At 39.2% G+C, this 20,324-nt stretch overlaps 1 protein-coding gene across 1 annotated transcript in view; it reads right to left on the minus strand.

Annotated features, from left to right (window-relative positions):
* Positions 1–6,990: 6,990 nt before the first annotated feature.
* Positions 6,991–20,324, minus strand: part of CSRNP3 (cysteine and serine rich nuclear protein 3) — a gene marked incomplete at both ends in the record, with an annotated part of 183,271 nt that continues 169,937 nt past the window's right edge. The window contains 2 exons of the mRNA XM_081242216.1: positions 6,991–8,046; positions 10,068–10,364. Coding sequence (XP_081098342.1) covers positions 6,991–8,046; positions 10,068–10,364 — 1,353 coding nt within the window. The remainder of the gene's footprint in view (positions 8,047–10,067; positions 10,365–20,324) is intronic.

Here is a 20,324-nt window from a genome sequence, read left to right on the forward strand (position 1 = left end):
AGTATCATTTCAAAATGGTACATAGATCTTTGAATTTTTTTTAAAAGATGGGCACTTTATATATGGCTAAGGAGGAAAGCTTGGTGGCCAACATAAAAAGGAAGAGCAAAACAAAATTGGATAAATTATGCTACAAAGTTAGAAATTTCAACCTTATTTTTTTTAAATAAATTTATTTTATTTGTTTACTTTTGGCTGTGTTGGGTCTTCATTGCTGCATGTGGGCTTTCTCTAGTTGCAGCCAGTGGGGCCACTCTTCACTGTGGTGCGCGGGCTTCTCACTGTGGTGGCTTCTCTTGTTGCGGAGCACAGGCTCTAGGTGTGTGGGCTTCAGTAGTTGTGGCATGTGGGCTCAGTAGTTGTGGCTCGTGGGCTCTAGAGTGCAGGCTCAGTAGTTGTGGTGCACGGGCTTAGTTGCTCCGCGTCATGTGGGATCTTCCCAGACCAGGGCTTGAACCGACATCCCTGGCATTGGCAGGTGGATTCTTAACCACTGCACCACCAGGGAAGCCCCTCAACTGTATTTTTTATAGTTTCCCTATTTAGAGACAACAGCAAAATCATATTAGGAGGCCACATCCCTGACAGGTCGTTTCGGGTCTTACCCAGTGTGGCAGGAGGGCTTGATGAAGATCTCTGGTGATAGAAACTCTTAGACAATTTTTAAAGAGATATTTTCTAAATCAATTTCCTCCCTAATACTCATTAATAAATAACTTTTAAGATACTGCTAAGCCAGATAAAAATATTGGCGAAAGCCACAAAAGAAAGGAGAGGAATACCTAGCAAAGACGTATTCCAAAATTGCAACTAAAACAATTCAAACAAGGTCACATAAATTAACTTAGACAAAGGCAAGGCTAATTTCTACCATAAATTTGTCTTTTCCTAAATGCTTCTAATCAATATACATTAGCTTAAAAATATTTAAGTGGCCTCACACGTCACTAAAATGAGAGTCATTGAACTGACTTGACTACCACCATGGTAACAAGAAATGCAAAGAAAGGAATGCCACCATTAGCACGTTGAATACAAATATTGTCCAAAATACATTCTATCATACTCTTTTAAAACTTCACTTCTGCCGGAAACTTTTATGAAATGAAATAAAATGACACACCAGAGTTGGCTTTTCTTGAATTATAAGCAAGTGTCGAGTATCAAGTGAAAACAATTACCCTGTATAGTGGTATATTTATCACAAGTGAAAGAAAGTAGTCAACAACCTGACTTAAATCTTTGAGATTCATTTTCCATGAATGTAACAAGTACCTGTATTTACTAAAATCCCAGGCTATATGTTAGATTACAAAAATTGCATATAAAAGACGAACTGGTTTAGGCTTTGAATCTGGTTGTATAGACCTTCCTGCTTCCCATCATTTTGTCTGAATCACCACTGTCAGGATACGGAAATCAAGGCATTATTACGCTTACTATCCAGATAGCACAAAGTTAGACTAACACCAGGACTGCTCACCAGGTAAAACCCTGGTCATATCAAGCTTTTGAATTTGAATTTCTGATAAGAAAGAAAAAAACCAAAACACTTGCATTGGTTAGAAAGGGGGAGGGGAGCCTCATGCTCCCCTTTCTATGAGAGGAGTTGAAATAAAACTTAGAAGTGACTGTTTTAAAAAGTCACATTGAATATACAGATTTGGCAGGTAAAATATTAAAGAGCTCTTTTATTTCCATATTCATTACTTTTGACAAGAGTCTATCAGTCTTTTTAATATAAAATGTGTTTAAATCTTTAAAACAGTTTCTTTAGCATGCTGTAGCTCTGTATTTTTATTTTCTTTAAGCATCAAATGATTTTTACATCAGAAGGTGAAATTGATGGGGATAGTATGTCACAGATGGGAACACCAACTGGGCTGTGAGTGTCCACATTGTAATTGACCCTTCTAGGTTTTGGGCTGCCATTTATGAATCTAGTTTTTCCAGTATAATAAAATTCTAGTTTGTCAGCTCTGTTGAAACTTTATGGTTCCTTGGAGACACCAGCACTTATTAAGCTTATATTCCATCCTCAACCCCTCGACACGTCCATAATTCTAGTGAGTTTTCAAATTGCTGATATTCAGTTAAATTGTCAATTACATTCTTTACTGCTACAGAAAACATCTGATGAGCTGCGCTGTCTGTGCAAAGCTGTGGCATTTGGCTTAGGCAGTTAAGTCACTCAAGTTAGCAGATCTCAGAAAGAATAATGTAATCAGTAGTTGCAAATTTGGGTTAGAACTAAGAGTGATCAAGGCTTTAAGCTTTTGGTGTTGGTTGTGGTAAGAATACATAGATTTGTTCCAGTTTTGAATTACAGTTAAGTCTTGCCTAAGAAAGCATGAAGGTACTTCCCGTTTAAGGTTGGTATTTCATACACTGACTACAATAATATACTCTAAACTGTCTTGGAGACAAGGAGCAGATGCCATTTTAAAGAGAAAGATTAAGTCTGTATTTGGAGAAATGGAAGGCTCATGGCACCTTGTAAAAAGGCTGTCTCAACTTCTGAGGATGTCAGTTTTCTACCTGCTAATTCAATGGTTTGTATCCCTGGCTAAAAGTGAGGGTGCTGAATGACCAATCTGTTTTCTACAAGCTGCAAGGCAATGGCTTTGGAACCAGGAACTCAGGCTTAGCTATTTTGATAGGCTGTTTATAAATAGAAGGAAGAGTGATGGTGTTCTACATTATTGTTTCAAAGGTTTCCTGAAATGTTTCCTGGGTTATGTGTGAGTCAACCTGCCTTTGAAACTGTCGGGTAGGAGTTTGTTGGTATAAATTTAGCATCACTTACATAGGTCTAACAGGGAAGAAGCAATTATCTGACAATCTCTTTTTCATTGGATTACAGTTCTTCTAGCTGAGTCCAGATTTAATTCATAAATTTCAGATGGGAAGAGAGGGGAGAAGGAGGATCCAGTGAGTTCCATTAATTTAGGCAAAAGAAGTTCTCTCCTTAGTCGCAGTTTGAATGTAATTAGACAAGAATTGATGTCATTATTTCTAATATCACTTTATAAAATCACAGATTAAAAGGATTAGAATGGGGCTTGATTATTTCATTCCATTTTTCATTATTATCATAATCCCTTAGAATTTGTAGTGTTTTCCCCCTCTTTTTTAACCACCTGGGACCATTCCTCTAACATAGTAGGTGTTCAATAAATATTTGTTAAAGGAAAGAATTGATACTTAATACATTCTAAATATCAAGACCAAAGGATTTTAACTTGTACAACAATCTCAGAAGTTTAAACAAAGAATCAGTGATATGTTTATAGAAAATAAATCATATATTTTCCTGTTTAATGATAACCAAACCAGAATGTTGCCTAGAAGTCATCTGTTGGAGTATAAAAATTTAAAGAGCACAATCACTTATAATCTTCTTTTTTCTTGATTAATTTGCGGCCAGTGTTTCTGTAATTCAGCTTTTATTGGGGGAGGTATTGCTGGGCCATATATGTTGTGAAGATTTTAATAATAAAATTTAATTAGTAAGTATTAATTTCACATTTTATATGTGATTGGCACTCTGGGAAAAATATAGTTTCATCACAAAGAAAAGACTGGCTTTCAAAAAGTAACTATATTCTTCAATTAACCAAAAGACATGAGACAAATGGATTTTACTAACGTCTTTATAATCAATGATCAAGAGATGGGAAAAACTTAAGTAATTCTCTTTCATTGACTTCTTTCTCCCAGAAGAAACCTAGAATGACAAAGGAAATGCAAGCTGCTCTGGCCACTTGACTTGCAAATCAATTTGGCCTGGATTATAAACTGGGAATTAAGCCCTAATAAAAGGTAGAGGGCTGGTGCTAAAACAACAGGGACCAAAGCACGAAGCTTTGCCATTGACAGTGAATGACAAAAAGCTGTGTGTCAAAAAAGACTATAATTTGGTTAGCTATACTACGGGGGCAATACAACAGCTGCAGGTCAGGTTACTGTGTCTTGGTATAAAGATCTGAAGAATCCACTGGCTGCATCCAGCTTGATCCCCATTTGAAAAAAGCTTAAAAAACTGTAGCACTTTCCTGGCATGTGGGCATTTTTTGTTGAATAGAAGGTCTATTAATGGAAAAAAAAAGTCCACTGGCACACAGTGCTCTCTCAGCTTTTCTGGGAAAGGAAGTGACAATGAAATGATTCCCTCATTAGTATTACTTGCAACTTTGAACCAATATTTTTAAACTATAGCTTTAAAAATTATCTTTATTTTTAAACCACATTTTTAGATCATAAAAGCCAACCAGATGCTAGGGTGGGAAAAATTCAGTACTCATTACTGGCCATTGCCTAAAATCTGTCATTCTCCGATGTGTGGTATACACCTACTACGTATGTGTGGGTGTGTACGTGTGTGTGTGTGTGTGTGTGTGCATGCATGTGTGACGTCCCAGGGTGATTTAATAGGTAATCTGTGTGTGTAGTTTGTGGGAGATGTTTAGGGGTTAGGTTATGTATATGAACATTTGGAATAGAAGCTGTTGTGGCTGGAAGGTTAATCCTTCTGTGTAGCAGTGACTTTCCACCCCAGTTGTACGGATAGGGACAAAAGCTCTGTTTTTGTTTGTTTGTTTGACTGTTTCTAGGTTAAACATCTTTTTGGAAATGAAGCTACAAAACAGAGACCCAGCCAAACATAAACAAGTAGGTGTTAACCTTCTTATGAAAATAAAGTTGAACTAAATTAAATATCTATCATTTCAGAATCTGGACTGGCATTCTACCCTTCAACTCTGCCCAGCCAGAGTCACCTCTGCCCCACTCTGCCACACTGTGTTCCAAGAATAAGCTGAATACTTCACATGTAGCTGCTTCAAAGGCTTGTAATGGCCCAGCCAATATGGCACACATGATTCTTTCACGTGCTCAAATGAAGGAACAATAGTCTCTTGTCATTTTCTCTTTGGGCCTGTGCTCTTTAGATTATATAATAGGGGGAAAAATTTGGAGATCAAACACTAAAAACTGTAACTTTGTAGACAACATGGGATATACTATCAAGATTTGAGCAAAACCCCAATCTGATTAGCCCAAAGGGCTTGTCATTCAAAAGGAACATCCCTGCCCTCATTACTGTTACCTCCATAAGGACCAACCCAAAGCTGCTGTACTGTTAATACTAATGGTTCTAGTTTGGCCCAGTGGTGGGGTAGAGTAGGGGCAGGAACCAACTGCACAGTGGAAGAGCTGCCAAGTAAACATGTTTTCCCCAAATCAAGTCTTAGTAGAAACTTTTCCATTGGAGGACTTTCTCTAGATCAAATATTTTTTAAGTTCAACGAAATAAAATAGTATTTTTTAAGGACTTGAGATCTACAATATATTTATATCCATATTTCCAAACATCCAAGTCTAAAAGACATAAAAAATAAGTAGCGATGCAGTCACTGAATAGCAAGGCATGTCCACATTTCAAGGAGGCATAAAATGTGAAATGATATAATAGAAGGTCAAAAATATGAAACAGATTTAGCATAGTCATATTGCATTGGAAAAAAAAAAGTAGAACGCACTATTTAGTTACCTAAATTAATATACAGGAAAATGGGATCTTAGAAGTCCTCCGACGAACCAAGCGCAGATAATCTAAAGGTGGGGAGTGCATGTTTTATATCTATCTGTCCCCTTTAATAAGAGAACATGAGGTAATTAGAAAGTATTCGATGCATTCTGGACTGTTCTGCTAATTGTCCCAGGCAAGAGAAATCAAAATGCTTCAGAAAAGTAAGGCCTAGTTGAGTGTTTGGGTAGAGGCCCCCCCTTCAATCAGCTAGTCACTAAATGGAAATTTCATTACACGCTCATTGTGTAGAGATGGATTGATCACGCTGTAGAAAAAGGCTGGTTGCTGACGTTCTGTCTCTTCCGTGTTTTCTCAGCCTCCTCTGCTTTTACCGAGTTAGGTCTTGAGAGTGGTGAAGGAAAACAGGTCATTTTTCCTTCATAAAGTATCACTGGGTGATTCCTCTATTTAATTATATGAACCTTGTAATAGTTACAGATTAAAAAATGTTTTTTTTTAATTTTTCATCTCAAAGAGTTCTTAGTCCCCACCCCTCACAAGGTACCATGAAGGGGCACTAAAGTGCATTTTGATGCAGGGGAGTATAGTTTGAAGGTGCTGTCCAAGCTAAGAACCAAGATGATGCTGTTTAAAAAAGAAAGGCAATTCCTTCTACCTCCATCTCTGGAGTCAACTGAGGGAGGGCAATGAACTAGACCCTCACCAGAGGATTGTCCTAACTGTTAACTTTAGAGAAAACTGTGTAAGGACCTGCACATATAGACTCATTTATTTGTCCAAAATAGCAAAAATAGGCCTATTTCACCCTTAAGAAAGTATTTGCAAATTTGATCAGACACGATCATAAAAATGTGAATGGATTCCAGAGGCAATCCATGTGGGCATGCTCGGTGGTACTAACTATGTGTCTTCAGCTTAAAAGAACATGCTGCTGTTCATTTTCATCAAAACATGACTTCTAACTACCATAAATAAAATACGCATGGAACAATTAAATCTTTTTCTTACAATAATTACTTTTACATTAAAAAGTCACCATCATCTTCAGATATATCGAAAATTAGGACTCTAAATCTTATTATTTCCCAGTCTTAGTTAACAATCTTGCACAGGCCCGATAATCCAAAACTTGGAGCTCTGATCTACACAGCTTGGCAGGTTTCACACAGTTTAACAGGTAGGCAACTGTGAGATATGCTTTTTTAAAATTAGCATTTTCTATCAAAACAGTCTGAAATCGTTTAAAACCCTCATAGAGACTGCATTTGTGCAACGGCACAGTCATGTAGCTAGAAGGGAGAAAACAAAATACAGTCTGGAAGATTCACCACGGTCCAAGTTTTCTTGGTCCTCAGCTGAAACCACGATGAGCCCAGGAAATCCAATTAAATACAGTGCTTTAAATAGGAGAAGAGTTGGTCCAAGAATAACTTAAGCTACTAAACAGGGACAGTCTCAACCACGGGCGATTTGATGCACTCTTCGTGCAATCTGCTCTTTTCTGCAAGGCTCAAAGACTCTTCAGCAGGATGCTCTGAAATGTGACTGTCCCCATTCAATGTAGAGCCAAACCCTTCCTGGGAGGGGCCTTTCAAGTATGAGTGAAATTCCACTTGAGGATGATTGGACCTGTGTTCGGGATATAAGCTATTGCAGGGCACGCCGCTGTCATTTTCCGAAGAGGAGCAGCAAACGATGACAGAGGGGTTGGCAGCTGGGTAGTGGGAGGCGCCGTACGCCTCTTCCGCTTGTCGGGCATAGTCCACGAATTGCTCCGGGGTCATGGTGTAAGGCACCAGCGAGAGGGTACCGCTTTTGACAGTCTCTCTTTCCGAGTAGTTGTCGGAGATCTGGTTGGGAGCTCCTGGAATGTGGCTGTCTATTTGGTAATAGAGGGTAGAAGAGCTGGCATAAAAGGGAGCGCTTTTCGCGTGGCTTTCGTGAACGGCCGTGCCATCGGAGTAACATAGGACGGAAGGAAGAGGGACCCCTTCGGCATGGGGACCCAGACCTTCCACGAAACTGTCCCCTTTCTCGTCGTCCTCCTCCTCTTCCTCCTCGTCCTCCTCCTCTTCCTCCTCGTCCTCCTCCTCATCTGACTCGCTGGGGGCCAGGCTTTGGGTGCTGGAGTCCGTGACTCCGCTGCAGAAGCTGCTGCCATCCTCCTCCTCCTCCTCCTCTCCTTGGCAATCTAATTCCTCCGCCGACTGCAGGTGCAGCACTGCAGCCTGGGGTTCCGTTTCAATCTCAAAATTGTCTGCGATGGAATATTCGACGGAGTGAGCCACAGGGCCCATGGAACTACTGTGGGCACTTATCTCCCCGTGGCAGCCGTTCAGCGTGGGGATTTGCTGCTCTCGGTTTTTCTCCAGTTCAAGTTTCATTATTGTGTGCAAAAAGTGAGTCCGGACACGGATAGGATTAAATTCAATTCTACCTGCTGTGTTACTACATCCTTCTTTAGTGCAGCCACATGGGAAAGACATTCGATCCACCTTGGAGGGAAGAACACAGATTAGCCCCCTGGAACTCTTACAAATCAAATAAAAATCCAGTACCTCGGGGCAAAGCCTTTGAATCTGGGATGACTTAAACCCACTTACGCCAGAACAAACGACAATCAAACTGCAGACAGAAACAAAAAGGGAAGTGAAAGCTTAGAACATGAGTTAACCTAATTTTAAACCCATACTCAAAATAAAAATGAGTTATGGTGTGTAGTTTTAGTTCATTTATCCCTCCCGTGCTTTCTTTACTTCTGTCGCCATTCTCCCTTTCCCTCTTCTCTCCATCCCATTAATTTTGCTCCTTTTTTCAATGCTCTGTCCTTTCCCCAAGCTCCCTTTGTTTCTGCTGCATGCCAGCTCACAGGCTCAGTTTTAAACAAACTTACTGCCCTCATCCCCACCTGCTATTTTTAGTCTAAATTACATGACATTCCTCATTCTAGCCAGGAGTTCTTCTTTGCTTATTATAAAATGAACTTCTCTGCCTGAGGTGTCCAGATTGACACCACCTTAGGATCAAGCAGCGTGATAATTCACTCTCATTGGTGTACCTTCTCATTCTTTTGGATCCTTGGTAGGTGATGCATGTATGCACTGCAGGCTGCGATGTGTACGCACATTCATGATGGTGACTGGTGGATTTCTGTTTAGTTGCTGGCTCCCCAGCTTTCCCTACCCCTCCCTTAGACTACAAGCTTCTGGAGAGAAGGAGATGTTCATTTGATCAATATCCCATGATTATTCGAGTGTTTGGACTCCGTAGATAGAGTGATTAGCCTCAGCAAGTGTTGTTGGACTGAGCTCTTCACTCAGGTGATGAGTGGAATTCTGGGCAATCTCAGGAACTCCTAAGATATTTGCTGGCTTAGATTCCACCTTTATGCAGACCAGAGCACAGGCAACCAGAAGGAACTTGCCTTTCTTTCCACCTTATCCAAGCATGGGGTATTTCCCATGCAAGAGAGGAGAAAGTGGATTCTAGCACAGTCAGCCTGGTCCCCACAAAAAGTTGTAGCAGATGTCGAGCCAGCATCTATAGCTACTTTCTTACCTGTGATTCCCTTTTCTGTGAATCCACCTCAAAAAACTGTTCAACTGATAAGAACTGTCCTCTCCTTTTGTCTGCCTGAGAGGCTCTTATTGAAAACATTGAGTTTCTGCATAAAATAACAACCCCTAACTAATCATGGTGCACCAATGATATAGATGGATAGGAACCTGAGAAGCATCTAGTTCAGGGGTTGGTAAACTCTTTTTTTGTAAAAAGGCTGGAGAATAATTATTTTAGGCTTTGTGGGCCATACAGTCTCTGCGACAACTACTCAAGCTCTGCTGAAGACGTATGAAAGCAGTTATAGGCAACATGTAAACACACACAAAAAATACATGGCTGTGCTTCAATAAAACTTCACTTACAAAAACAGGGTGGCAGGCTAGATTTGACCTGTGAGTTATCATTTCCCAACCGCTGATCTAGTACAGCCCATTCATTTTAGAGGTGGGAAAACTGAACCCAGTAAGATTACCTGACTTGCCAATTTCACATCATGGCAAAAAGCAGAGCCAGGAGGAAAACTCAGTTTTCTTAAGTCCCAGTCTAGTAATTTTTCCACTAATCTACACTACCTCTAACCAATCATCATTTTATACCCCATGGATGGATCAGAGAATACAAACTTTAAATGTTAGGGATGTCATGATCTCCCTGAATGCTTGTAAGAAGCCAAAATAAGCTTGCATAATAAATGAATCCAAGAGCAAACAATTTCAACTGACAACTGCAGCTTGGATTGCCTTTCACACTATACCATATATATATATATATGAATATTACATATACCCCTAAATGTCATTGAATTAGTATTTCTCTCTTCTTGAATCATGTGTCTTGCCTTACCCCAGAATTTTCTTCCACATGTGGGAAACTTCATTACATGGAACACAACTGCCTCTTTAGGGGTTGGTGTATAATGTCATGTCTTCGGATTCCTTGAAATCCCAATCCTTACCTGACACTTAATGCCTGCCAGGCTGCAGGTACACGTTTCTGGATCACAGAACACCCGGCAGTCACAGCCACAGTCCTCTCGAGATAGGCGGATGGCTCGTAGCTCATGCTTTTCCTCCACATCAATCTTTTTCACCCCAGAGGCCCGCAGCAGTGCTCTCCGTTTTTTTGTTGGCAGGGGTTGGAGAAAGAAGTACTCGTCTACCTCGGTGTTGTCTAAATCAATATCATCATCAGAAATATCATCCACTGTAAGAGTGCTAGCTTCTTCAGATTCCACGGTGCCATTCTTCGTCATCTAGAAATACAAAGCAGCAAAAAAGAGACTTAGCATGGACAGGATCTAAAATCCCTACTTCTGCACTTGGTAAGAATGAAGCTATTATATAACATTATGTCCCCATAATCCATAAGTGTTTGTGGATACGTGTGGGAGATTAAGAGGTGTAAACTTCCAGTTACAAAATAAATGATTCATAGGGATGAAGAAAATGTTAGTGAGTCAAATCATTTCCTTTTGCTTTTCTCTTTAGAGAAATTACAGGAAGGAAAATGAATGCATCAAAATGATAGGCTTTTAAATGGACACAAGACTTGTTAATTGGAACTCTTAACCTCTTAACGTTAGGAGGTATAGTTGCTGGAGCTTTCAGCCTGCACGATGTGAAAAAGGCCAAAGGTTACAGTTGCCCATCAGTGAAAGCTATCGTTAGACTCAGTTTGTGATGGGCAGATTTGATGTTGGAATAAATGTGTCCTCGTTCAGAGGTCATAGCATCTGCCACCTAAATAAGCAAACGTGTCCTTGAAATGACAAACTTGTCTTTTGGGCTCCAGAGAAACCATGTACTAGGAAGTAAAGTTTTGCTGTTCTGTGCTGTTGGGATTACAAACACGGTTTCCCTACAGAATGTTCCATGAACGAGAGCTTGACATGACGCACTTAGTCAGGTCACTGTGCTCTCAGTAAGGCAAGGAGCAGAGGGCAGTGTGGCAGGCTCTTGCCAACAGGCAACCCAAACAATGAACTCCTCCCTCGAAGGAGTTCATAGGAAACTGCCCAGAGCAATACCTTCCACATAATAGCACCTGTGGACGACTGTGTCTCATACCCATAACTTTTCGGCTTCTGTGTATATTTCTTTTCTAAATTAATTTCATCCATCGGGAAACCCTGAGTCACTATTTCACTTCTTAACTGCCATATCACCACATAATATGTTTTCTTCATAAAAAAGCATTTAGAAGGAGACATTTTCTCTGAATATAAGCAAGAACTATATTCTGGGAAGCAGCACAGGGATAAATGAAGAAACTCAGTAAGAGATTATTCAAGGAAGTTCTAGATAGGGAAGCTATTTTGATTCTTTAACTTTTATATGTATTACTTCAGGAACTTCATTTACTGTAATTATTACTATGCCTCTTGATCTTAAAAACAATTCAGTTATTACACAGTTAAAATACCCTGGTGACACCAGACATCATTTTCTTATCTTCCTAGGGAAAAGTCCTATATTTAGATAAGAATATTTATTACTGACCAAAAATCCGAATCTGGACAACTCTGAATGTATTGAAAAACAAACAGAAGACTGATCTTTGCCCTCAGGTAGAGGAAACAACACAGTAGCAAGTGTATATTAAAATATATTGCAAAGGGTCCCTGAAATGCATCGTCAAAAGCTACTAATTTATGTATTTTTTATATTCAGAGCTTAAATCTGTGTTCTTATAAAGTTGGGCATTTTTTTTTTTTTTTTTTTTTTTTTTTTTGCGGTACGCAGGCCTCTCACCGTCGTGGCTTCTCCCGTTGCGGAGCACAGGCTCTGGACGCACAGGCCCAGCGACCATGGCTCACGGGCCCAGCCGCTCCACAGCATGTGGGATCTTCCCGGACCGGGGCACGAACCGTGTCCCCCACATCGGCAGGCGGACTCTCAACCACTGCGCCACTACATATTTATATATGTATATATATAAACTGAATCACTTTGCTGTATACCTGAAACTAACACATTGTAAATCAACCATATTTCAATAAAAATTTTAAAAATACAATAAAACAATTCTTCACTCATAAAAAAACAAATATAAGAGGCCTTGGAAATAAAACCTGCATTTCTTATTCCCACACTTAAATTACAATAAACAGTTTCATTTTTAAATAAAAATTCAATTAAGAATCTAAAAGTCCTTGATACACAGCTAGCTACATACTGTTCTTACTCTTGTTTAAGAGCCCACAAGGGCCCTAATTTAGATTTTCAAAAAAATCTCACATTATCATTGAAGTGATCTGGCAAGGTTTTCTCCTCATCTATCCAATATCATCTCTGCCATTTCTAGGGAAGACTTGAAATATTCTAGTTCAACCTGGTTAATTGGCTTATCTCTTTGTCCTCACGGTTTCTGGTTTGGTTATGTAACCACTGACAGATACTATTCTCTGCTGTCCCCTTGAGAGTCCTTCCCCAGCCCTCTCCTCCAGGATATGTCCATTTGCCCCTTTAAAATGCAGGCCAAACCTATCGGGTTTAAATGCTCCTTTAAATCAGAGTATTACATACATTATTTTCAAATGCATTTTTCTATATTAGAGCAATGGGGAAATAAGTCAATGAGCTCTCTATTTCTGTCCACCAACTCATGTTCATCATGCTTTCAAGAACTCGTACAACAAACTCTAGGGAGTCTTCCATAATTTCCTCATCTGTTTTTGCTTACTCCTTTACCCCACTGGCCCATCTTCACAAGAATATTTATTTTGTACATTTTGTCTCTTTGACATGAGTGATACCTATAAATGTCTTCTTCCTATCTCAAAATAGAATCATTGAATTTTCAGATGTTAGTTCACCAAATACAGCCTCCTTATTTTATGCATTAATTGTGTCCTCTCCAAGACATGCTTATAGAACCTAATTCCCTGAACCCTATTTTAGCATGCTTTTCCCTGTGTAAAACAAATAGATTCCAAGTTTCCAATGGTACCTAATGCAGTACAGGGACTGTAATGTGGAGTTAAACCTCAATGTGTCTAACAAGCTATTTTGTTTACAAAATAAATACATATAGAGTAACCAGCATATTCAAAGGAATGCTCTCTTTTGAAGTAGATTCCTTAGAAGCCAATCTGGGATTTGGACCATTTCTAGCTCAGTGTTCTTTTCCCAAAGAACACTGCCTTTCCAAGAGCTCAAAGAAAGCTTGCCAAAAATGTGGTTTAAGGAGACCACCAAAGGATCCTGACCTTCAAGCCTGTTTGTGTGTGTGTGTGTGTGTGTGTGTGTGTGTGTGTGTGTGAGAGAGAGAGAGAGAGAGAGAGAGAGAGAGAAAGAGAAAAAAAGAGAGATTGGAGTGGGGGTGAAAGAAAGGTGAGAGAATCAGACATGAGACGATAATAGTAACAACAGTTTTGAATCTGTGTGTCACTGCTGCAAGCACTTTACCTGCGTTAACTCATTGACCATCACAAAAATCTCATGAAGTAGATATTAGCATTCTATCCATTTAACTGATGGGGAAACTGAGGCACAGGAATGCTAAATAACTTGCCCAAGATCATAAGCAGTGAGGTGTGTACCACATCAGAATCCTAAATATTTAACTCTACAGCTTGGGTTCTTAACTGCCTTGATAATTATATAGATATACTTTTTATATATTTAATATATATTCAGTAATCTTTTGTGCTTATTTTACATTAGGCTCTAAGTGTGTTGGTGCACAAGACATGGGTCTTGAAATCAATGGATTAGAGTAAAGAGAAGAGGAATCTAGTCATTTTAATCCAATTTATAAGGATTTCCTAGCTGAGCTTGAACACAAGGCATTGAAACCATGCAGGAGGGCCACCTTGAGGTGGGGCTGGTGATGGGTGAGGAGGGTAGACTTTCACATCTAAGCTTGAATCTGAAGGTGGAGTAGCAGTTAGCTGAACAGGTGGAGGCAGAAGGTATTCCCCACTGAGCAACAACAGCTTCAAAGGCCTGAGATGGGACAGACATGATGCATTCATTGGCTTGCAAATTAGCCAGACTGGCTGAACTTGTGTGGCATCCCTTCCTGTCTTGATCCATAAGCAAAGAACAAAAAAGTAAATAAACATCAGGTTTTCAGAAAGTAGCATCTCCCTTCCCCTGCCTTAGCCATTTTACAGGTGAAAAGTAATGACTTAACTCATAATTTGATTTAGTGATCCTTATTTTATATTTATCTCATATATATGTGCATTTATTTATACTGTATGGGAAGTATCTTAATGTGTGTGTGTGTGTGTGTGTGTGTGTACTTGCTTTGTTCCAATGATGCTACTTAAGATAGGACTTAGTTCTTGAGCCACTGTGTAAACTTGTCCAGACTCACTCTACAGATGAAAAGACTATAACAATTCTTAAACAGAATTGAAACATCTTACCTTTCCAAATCTGTCTGATATGTACTGTTAAGTATGAGTAAACAGTTCCCAAAGCTCAGCAGAGTAAAACCTTTGCCCATCTAAATACATTTGCGGGATGGGACACATTACACATTACTGTCAGAATCGGCAGAGTGATTCTCAGACTATCCTGAATCAAGTACCAGGTCAGGCGGGGGAGGGAGTGAGTGTGGGGGAGGGGATTATCAACTCAGCATTCAATCTTTTTTTGGGGGGGGCTATAGCATGTAGCGGATATATTCCACTGTAAATTCCTACGAGATGAACTTTTTGATGAATTAAGTGCTTGAAGAAACTAATTTAATGCAAAATGATTATGGAGAGGGAAACAATACTGAAAATGTGGATTGACTATAATGCTAAAAACAAAACAAAACAAAACCCACAAAAATAAAAACACTTCCCTTCAGTGGTTAAAAGGTGTTCTTAGTAATAAAATCTCCTGGTTATTACAAAGTTCTTAACACATGTGACAATGACAGTGGAAACAAGAATGTGAAAGAATAATTTAATTCCACAAACACTGATTCCTGCCTATTATAATGATGATGATATGTATAATGAATGGCCCAAGCTATCATATATTTAAAACCAGGTACTGAACTCCCTCCATACTTTATATAAATTATCTCACCTGATTTGCAAACAATCTTAGGAAGTATTTTTACAGTTGAGAAAACTGGAGCTTTTGTTTTTGTTTTGCAACAGTGCTTTTTTCTTTTTTTTTTAATTGATCTTTATTGGAGTATAATTGCCTCACAATACCAAGTTAGTTTCTGTTGTACACCAAAGTGAATCAGCCACATGCATATGTATATCCCCATATCCCCTCCCTCTTGAGCCTCCCTCCCTTTCTCCCTATCCCACCCCTCTAGGTCATCACAAGGCACTGAGCCCATCTCCCTGTGCTATGCTGCTGCTTCCCACTAGCTAACTATTTTACATTCGGTAGTGTATATATGTCCATGCCACTGTCACTTGGCCCCAGCTTTCCCTTCCCACCCCGTGTCCTCAAGTCCATTCGTTATGTCTACATCTTTATTGCTGCCCTGCAACTAGGTTCATCAGTACCATTTCTTTTTTTTTTTTTTTTAGATTCCATATATATGCCTTAGAATACGGTATTTGGAGAAAACTGGAGCCTTGAGAAGATAATTTGCCAAAGTCTAGTTACATAGATAATTAGTGATTGTACTGAGAATCAAACTCAAGTCTATTTGACTCCAAAGCTTGAGCCAGGCTCACGAGACCAGTTTGGAGTGAAAACTCTTAGAGTAATAGGAAACCTATATAGAAGAAAAGAAAAGGATATGGTTGCAGCCACACTCTAAGAGCTGATCTCAGCACTGAAGGGCAGGAGGCAAAGAGCAGACAAGCTTCCTTATAATTAGCTCATTCAGAAATAAAAAAAATATATGACTCATATACAGAGAACAAGAGCTCAAAAAAGAAGACAGGAAGCCAGCTGAAGATATGGCATTCTCACCAGTTAGCATTTCCTTTGAGTTTATATTTTGTGGGCTTGCGGAGGTGTTCTTTCTAATAGATATGCCAGCAAAAGAAGCTGGTCCAAGTGACAGCTACCACTGTTGAAATAATGTGTTACTTTTGATTTCCTCAGCTGACTTTTAACTCATTTACCCTGGCCTGCATTTAATCAGCATAGTATGCTGCCTAATTTTGTAGTAATATATTAGTGTTGGTAATTGGCTTTATGTATATCCCCCTCATTCTATTGTGAATACATTGAGAACAAGGACCATATCTGTCTTGCTCATAACTCTATCTCCAGCACTGTGTTAACTGCAACCTCATACTAATTGATTAATAAATATTTTTGAAAGAATGAATGAATATCCTTAATCACTATGCTATGCTGCCAGCCGCTGTAGTAGGTACCAGGGTTTACATATGTATAACAGTGCTTCCATCTAAGTAGCTTCTAGTCTGCTGGGGAGATGACCATGTGACAAATATGATACAGTGTGGTAAGTGCAACAAAATATATGAGCACGTTATAGAAGCAGTGGGAAGGGGGAAATGATTGACAAATAAAATGGGAGGGGAGATACAAAGACACAAAGTAGAATTATTTACTTCTTATTCTGATTCCACAGTCTCAATCAAGGAGAAAAACCTTTAAACAAGAAATGGGAAAACAGCTAAGAAGGATTTCATGTAAAAACAAGAGATGGGAGAGAGTGAAAGTGTACTCAGCTGTTTTATGTAAGAATACCCAGGCCCAGGGTATTCATGTTTTAGAGCAATGAAAAAGCTTAAAGTTATGACTGCTCAGTCAAATATCTGTGAAGAGTCATAGGGAAAGGAATTAAAAGGTAATCAAAATGCATGTGAATTATTATTTTAAAAAGTGCTAATTCTAGGGCTTCCCTGGTGGCGCAGTGGTTGAGAGTCCGCCTGCAGATGCAGGGGACACAGGTTCGTGCCCCGGTCCGGGAAGATCCCACATGCCGCGGAGCAGCTGGGCCTGTGAGCCATGGCCGCCGACCCTACGCGTCCGGAGCCTGTGCTCCGCAACGGGAGAGGCCACAACAGTGAGAGGCCCGCGTACCGCAAAAAAAATAAAAAATTAAAAATAAATTAAAAATAAAAAGTGCTAATTCTAGATAAAATTCCAGAAAAGATGATTTAAACAGATGGTCTGTACATGTGAAAAGAGGGAACAGTGACTGTTGCCTGGGCTCACTAGGGAGAGAATGTCCATTTGTCAAATTAAAGCCCATGAAGAATCTTAACATATAAAACAGACAAAAGCAAGAGTGAGGCACCCAGAGCTCTGACCCCATGGAACATAATTAGAAAACCAGTGATCTAGTCTTGAGATTCTCTGACAAAATTTTTTATGTTCTGTACATGGAAGGATGGAATACAAGATGATTAATAATGGTATGGTTGAATGCATGGATTTTTAGTTAGTTGAAACGTTGAAAATGTTTCAAAGAACAGCGATGCTCGGCTCCTTTGTACCACCAATAAGGGATGTGGCACCTATACATCCTATCAGCAGCAGTGACCCACCTGGCAAGGAATCTCCAGGGAGGTCGCTGTGGGGTGGTGACAGGAAAGTCTCCCCCTTTTCCTCTTGAGGGTCACTACTCTGAGAGGGTATCCTGAACTTGGCCCTGTCTTGTTAAATATAGTTATTAAATAATATATTGGATGAATAACTAAAAGGCAGGCTAATCGCATCTTCAGGTGACAAGATTAGGTTCATTAAAATAAAAAACAAAACTTTATTGAGCCCTCTCTGTACACCATGTCTAGCACTAAAGAGGATTCTTGCCCAGGAGATGTTAAAAAGTTTTAATTTATGTGATGATGCAGACCTGATTTACCCGGGTTTTCTGTGTTTGCTTGCTTGTTTTTTGTTTGTTGTTGTTGTTTTACTTACCACCAGCATAATATGAACAAAAAAATTGATTAAGGTCCAGAAAGCTACTGTACCTTTAGTGCATACTGTGGATAGAGTATCCACAACTTGGGAGAATGTAATGTAACATACTGAACAAATCCCACTAGGAGTACAATGTCCAGATCAAGTACTATATTTTGAGGTGGACATTAATAAATAGCATTATATCCAGAAGAAGGTAACCAAGGCCATAAAGTGTCTGAAAACCAGCAGGATTAGTGAAAAGAACTAGGGATGTTTAATCTTATAGAACAGAGACACATGGAGCCCATCCATATAGCCTATTATCAAATATTTGCGTGTCCATCAACACTGCTTTCAAACACTTGGAGTTTGGAGAACTGGGACAAGATTTATTCTATGTCCTTAGAGGCCAGAATTAGGGTCAAAAGGTATAATTAGATGATAGCAGTTTGATCAACAGAAAGAAGAGCTTTCTAACAATTTACAGTTACAAAATGGAATTGGCTTTCTCAAAAAGCAGTGTGTTTTTATATATAGTAGTGTATATATGTTTATCCCAACCTCCTAATTTATCCCTCCCCCCTTTTCCTCTTTGGTAACCATAATCAACTATGCTACAATAAAATTCTTTAAAAAGCAGTGTGCTTTGGGTTGCCAGAGGTGTATAGTAAGAGGCTGGATATACAAATCTGCATTTTTATATGCAAATACACACACGATATGTATTTGATGAAAGGAATTCCTGGTTACATGCTACGAGCTGGATAGATAACCTGGTCATTAAGGTCTCTGGCAAACTGAAGTAAAACATTCATATCATTTTGATATTCAGTCAAATCTTATAGTATAATTCTTTGGCTCATTAGTTGTTAATTGCAGGTGGCAAATTGGAACCAGATTAATCATGTCCTTGAAGAACCAGAAATGCTTGGTTGTTTTGTCAGCTAATAAGTATTTCAACAACCTGAATTTACAATGGTCTTTGGTTTACATATCACCCCAAAAGTCACTAGAAAAGATGATAATATCAACAATAAGACATATAAATTTTTCATACATTCCTTTATCCTCCCTTATGGTTCAGACAAACTTTGCTTCTTTTAGCGGCAGCTAATAAGCTAAATGAATCCAAGAGTGTGCTGATAAATATTTAACAACTGGGTCTCTGAAAAAAAAAAAGGGAGGGGTGTTTCTAATTTGTTGTCGAATTTGTTTGTCTAATTGTGCTGTTAGTTTTGTGTTTGGCAAGTCGCACGGTGTGAATACTCCCATCATGGGTGATTTTGAGCTACCATGGGGAAGAGATGAGCACAATCCTCTTTAGTGAAGAATTTTTACAAGCTGGCTACAGTGCACCGCTGCATGAACCCCATATTTTAATCAGGAGAATCAGTTCAACAGATTTCTCCTCAATGAGAAGATCAATGTTTACTGTACAGGAAGAATGTAGAGATGTGATTACATATGCTTAAGTTTTCCATTTAAATGAAAATACCAGCAATATTTTGAAAGAACCTATTCTTAAATATATTGCATTTGCTCAGGGCTGAAGCCCAGTCTCTCAGGATGCATCACTTTGGTTAGGTGTGTCTTCTCTGTTCTTGTCAAAATAGGCTGTACATGTGACATGGCAAATGGAAATCAAAGCTTTGCATTCAGTGTTGGAGCAGGCCTCCACTGAGGGATGCATTCTGGAAGCACTGGTACTAAGTATGCTCCTGAGTAATCTCTACAGTGGCTGACAAAGAAGTTCTGTAGGAATAAGTGGAGCTTAATACTATCAAGATCAGCAGATTCTGACCCATCTAATAAGAATTGTAGTATAAGGAAATAGTTAAAACCATATCCCCAAATTTTGAAACTATAGGTTAGAGATATTCGGTGTCAACCACCTCTCACAAACCTCTAATGCCTCCTATCTCCTAGGTATTTAAGAACTTTACTTGTAGGTTAGTTAAATCACAAGACTCTTAAGAGGATACAAGGGGCAGGGCTGGGGGTGAAGAGGAAGAATTATAATATTGTACAGGTAAATTTCTAAATGAATAACACACAGTCAAAAATCTAAGATTTGGGGCGAAGGAGATTTAGATAGAGATATTTTCAAGGTTGCTCCTTAAAGGAAGAGTCACCATCTGGTAACTCTTTTTTTATGAAGAAAGACAGCAAACAACCAAGCATTAGTCAAGGAGCACATGAGAAAACTGTATAACCTTGGAAAGCCTCTGGAAATGGTACAAGAGTAGAGAAAGCCTTGACCTTAGAAAGGAGAGGAAAAACAATCAATGTTGAAAATACATTGAGAAAGAGAGTCCAGTGAAAGCTGTGAAAACTAAGGTACATTTCCTACACCAAGGTAGTAGAATCCAGTAAGATATAACCCCAGAGGCAATTCGAATGCCAAGGCTCTTTTGAAACAT

This window comes from Mesoplodon bidens, assembly GCF_964165515.1.
Source record: "Mesoplodon bidens genome assembly, chromosome: 8".
Classification (NCBI taxonomy): Eukaryota; Metazoa; Chordata; class Mammalia; order Artiodactyla; family Ziphiidae; genus Mesoplodon; species Mesoplodon bidens.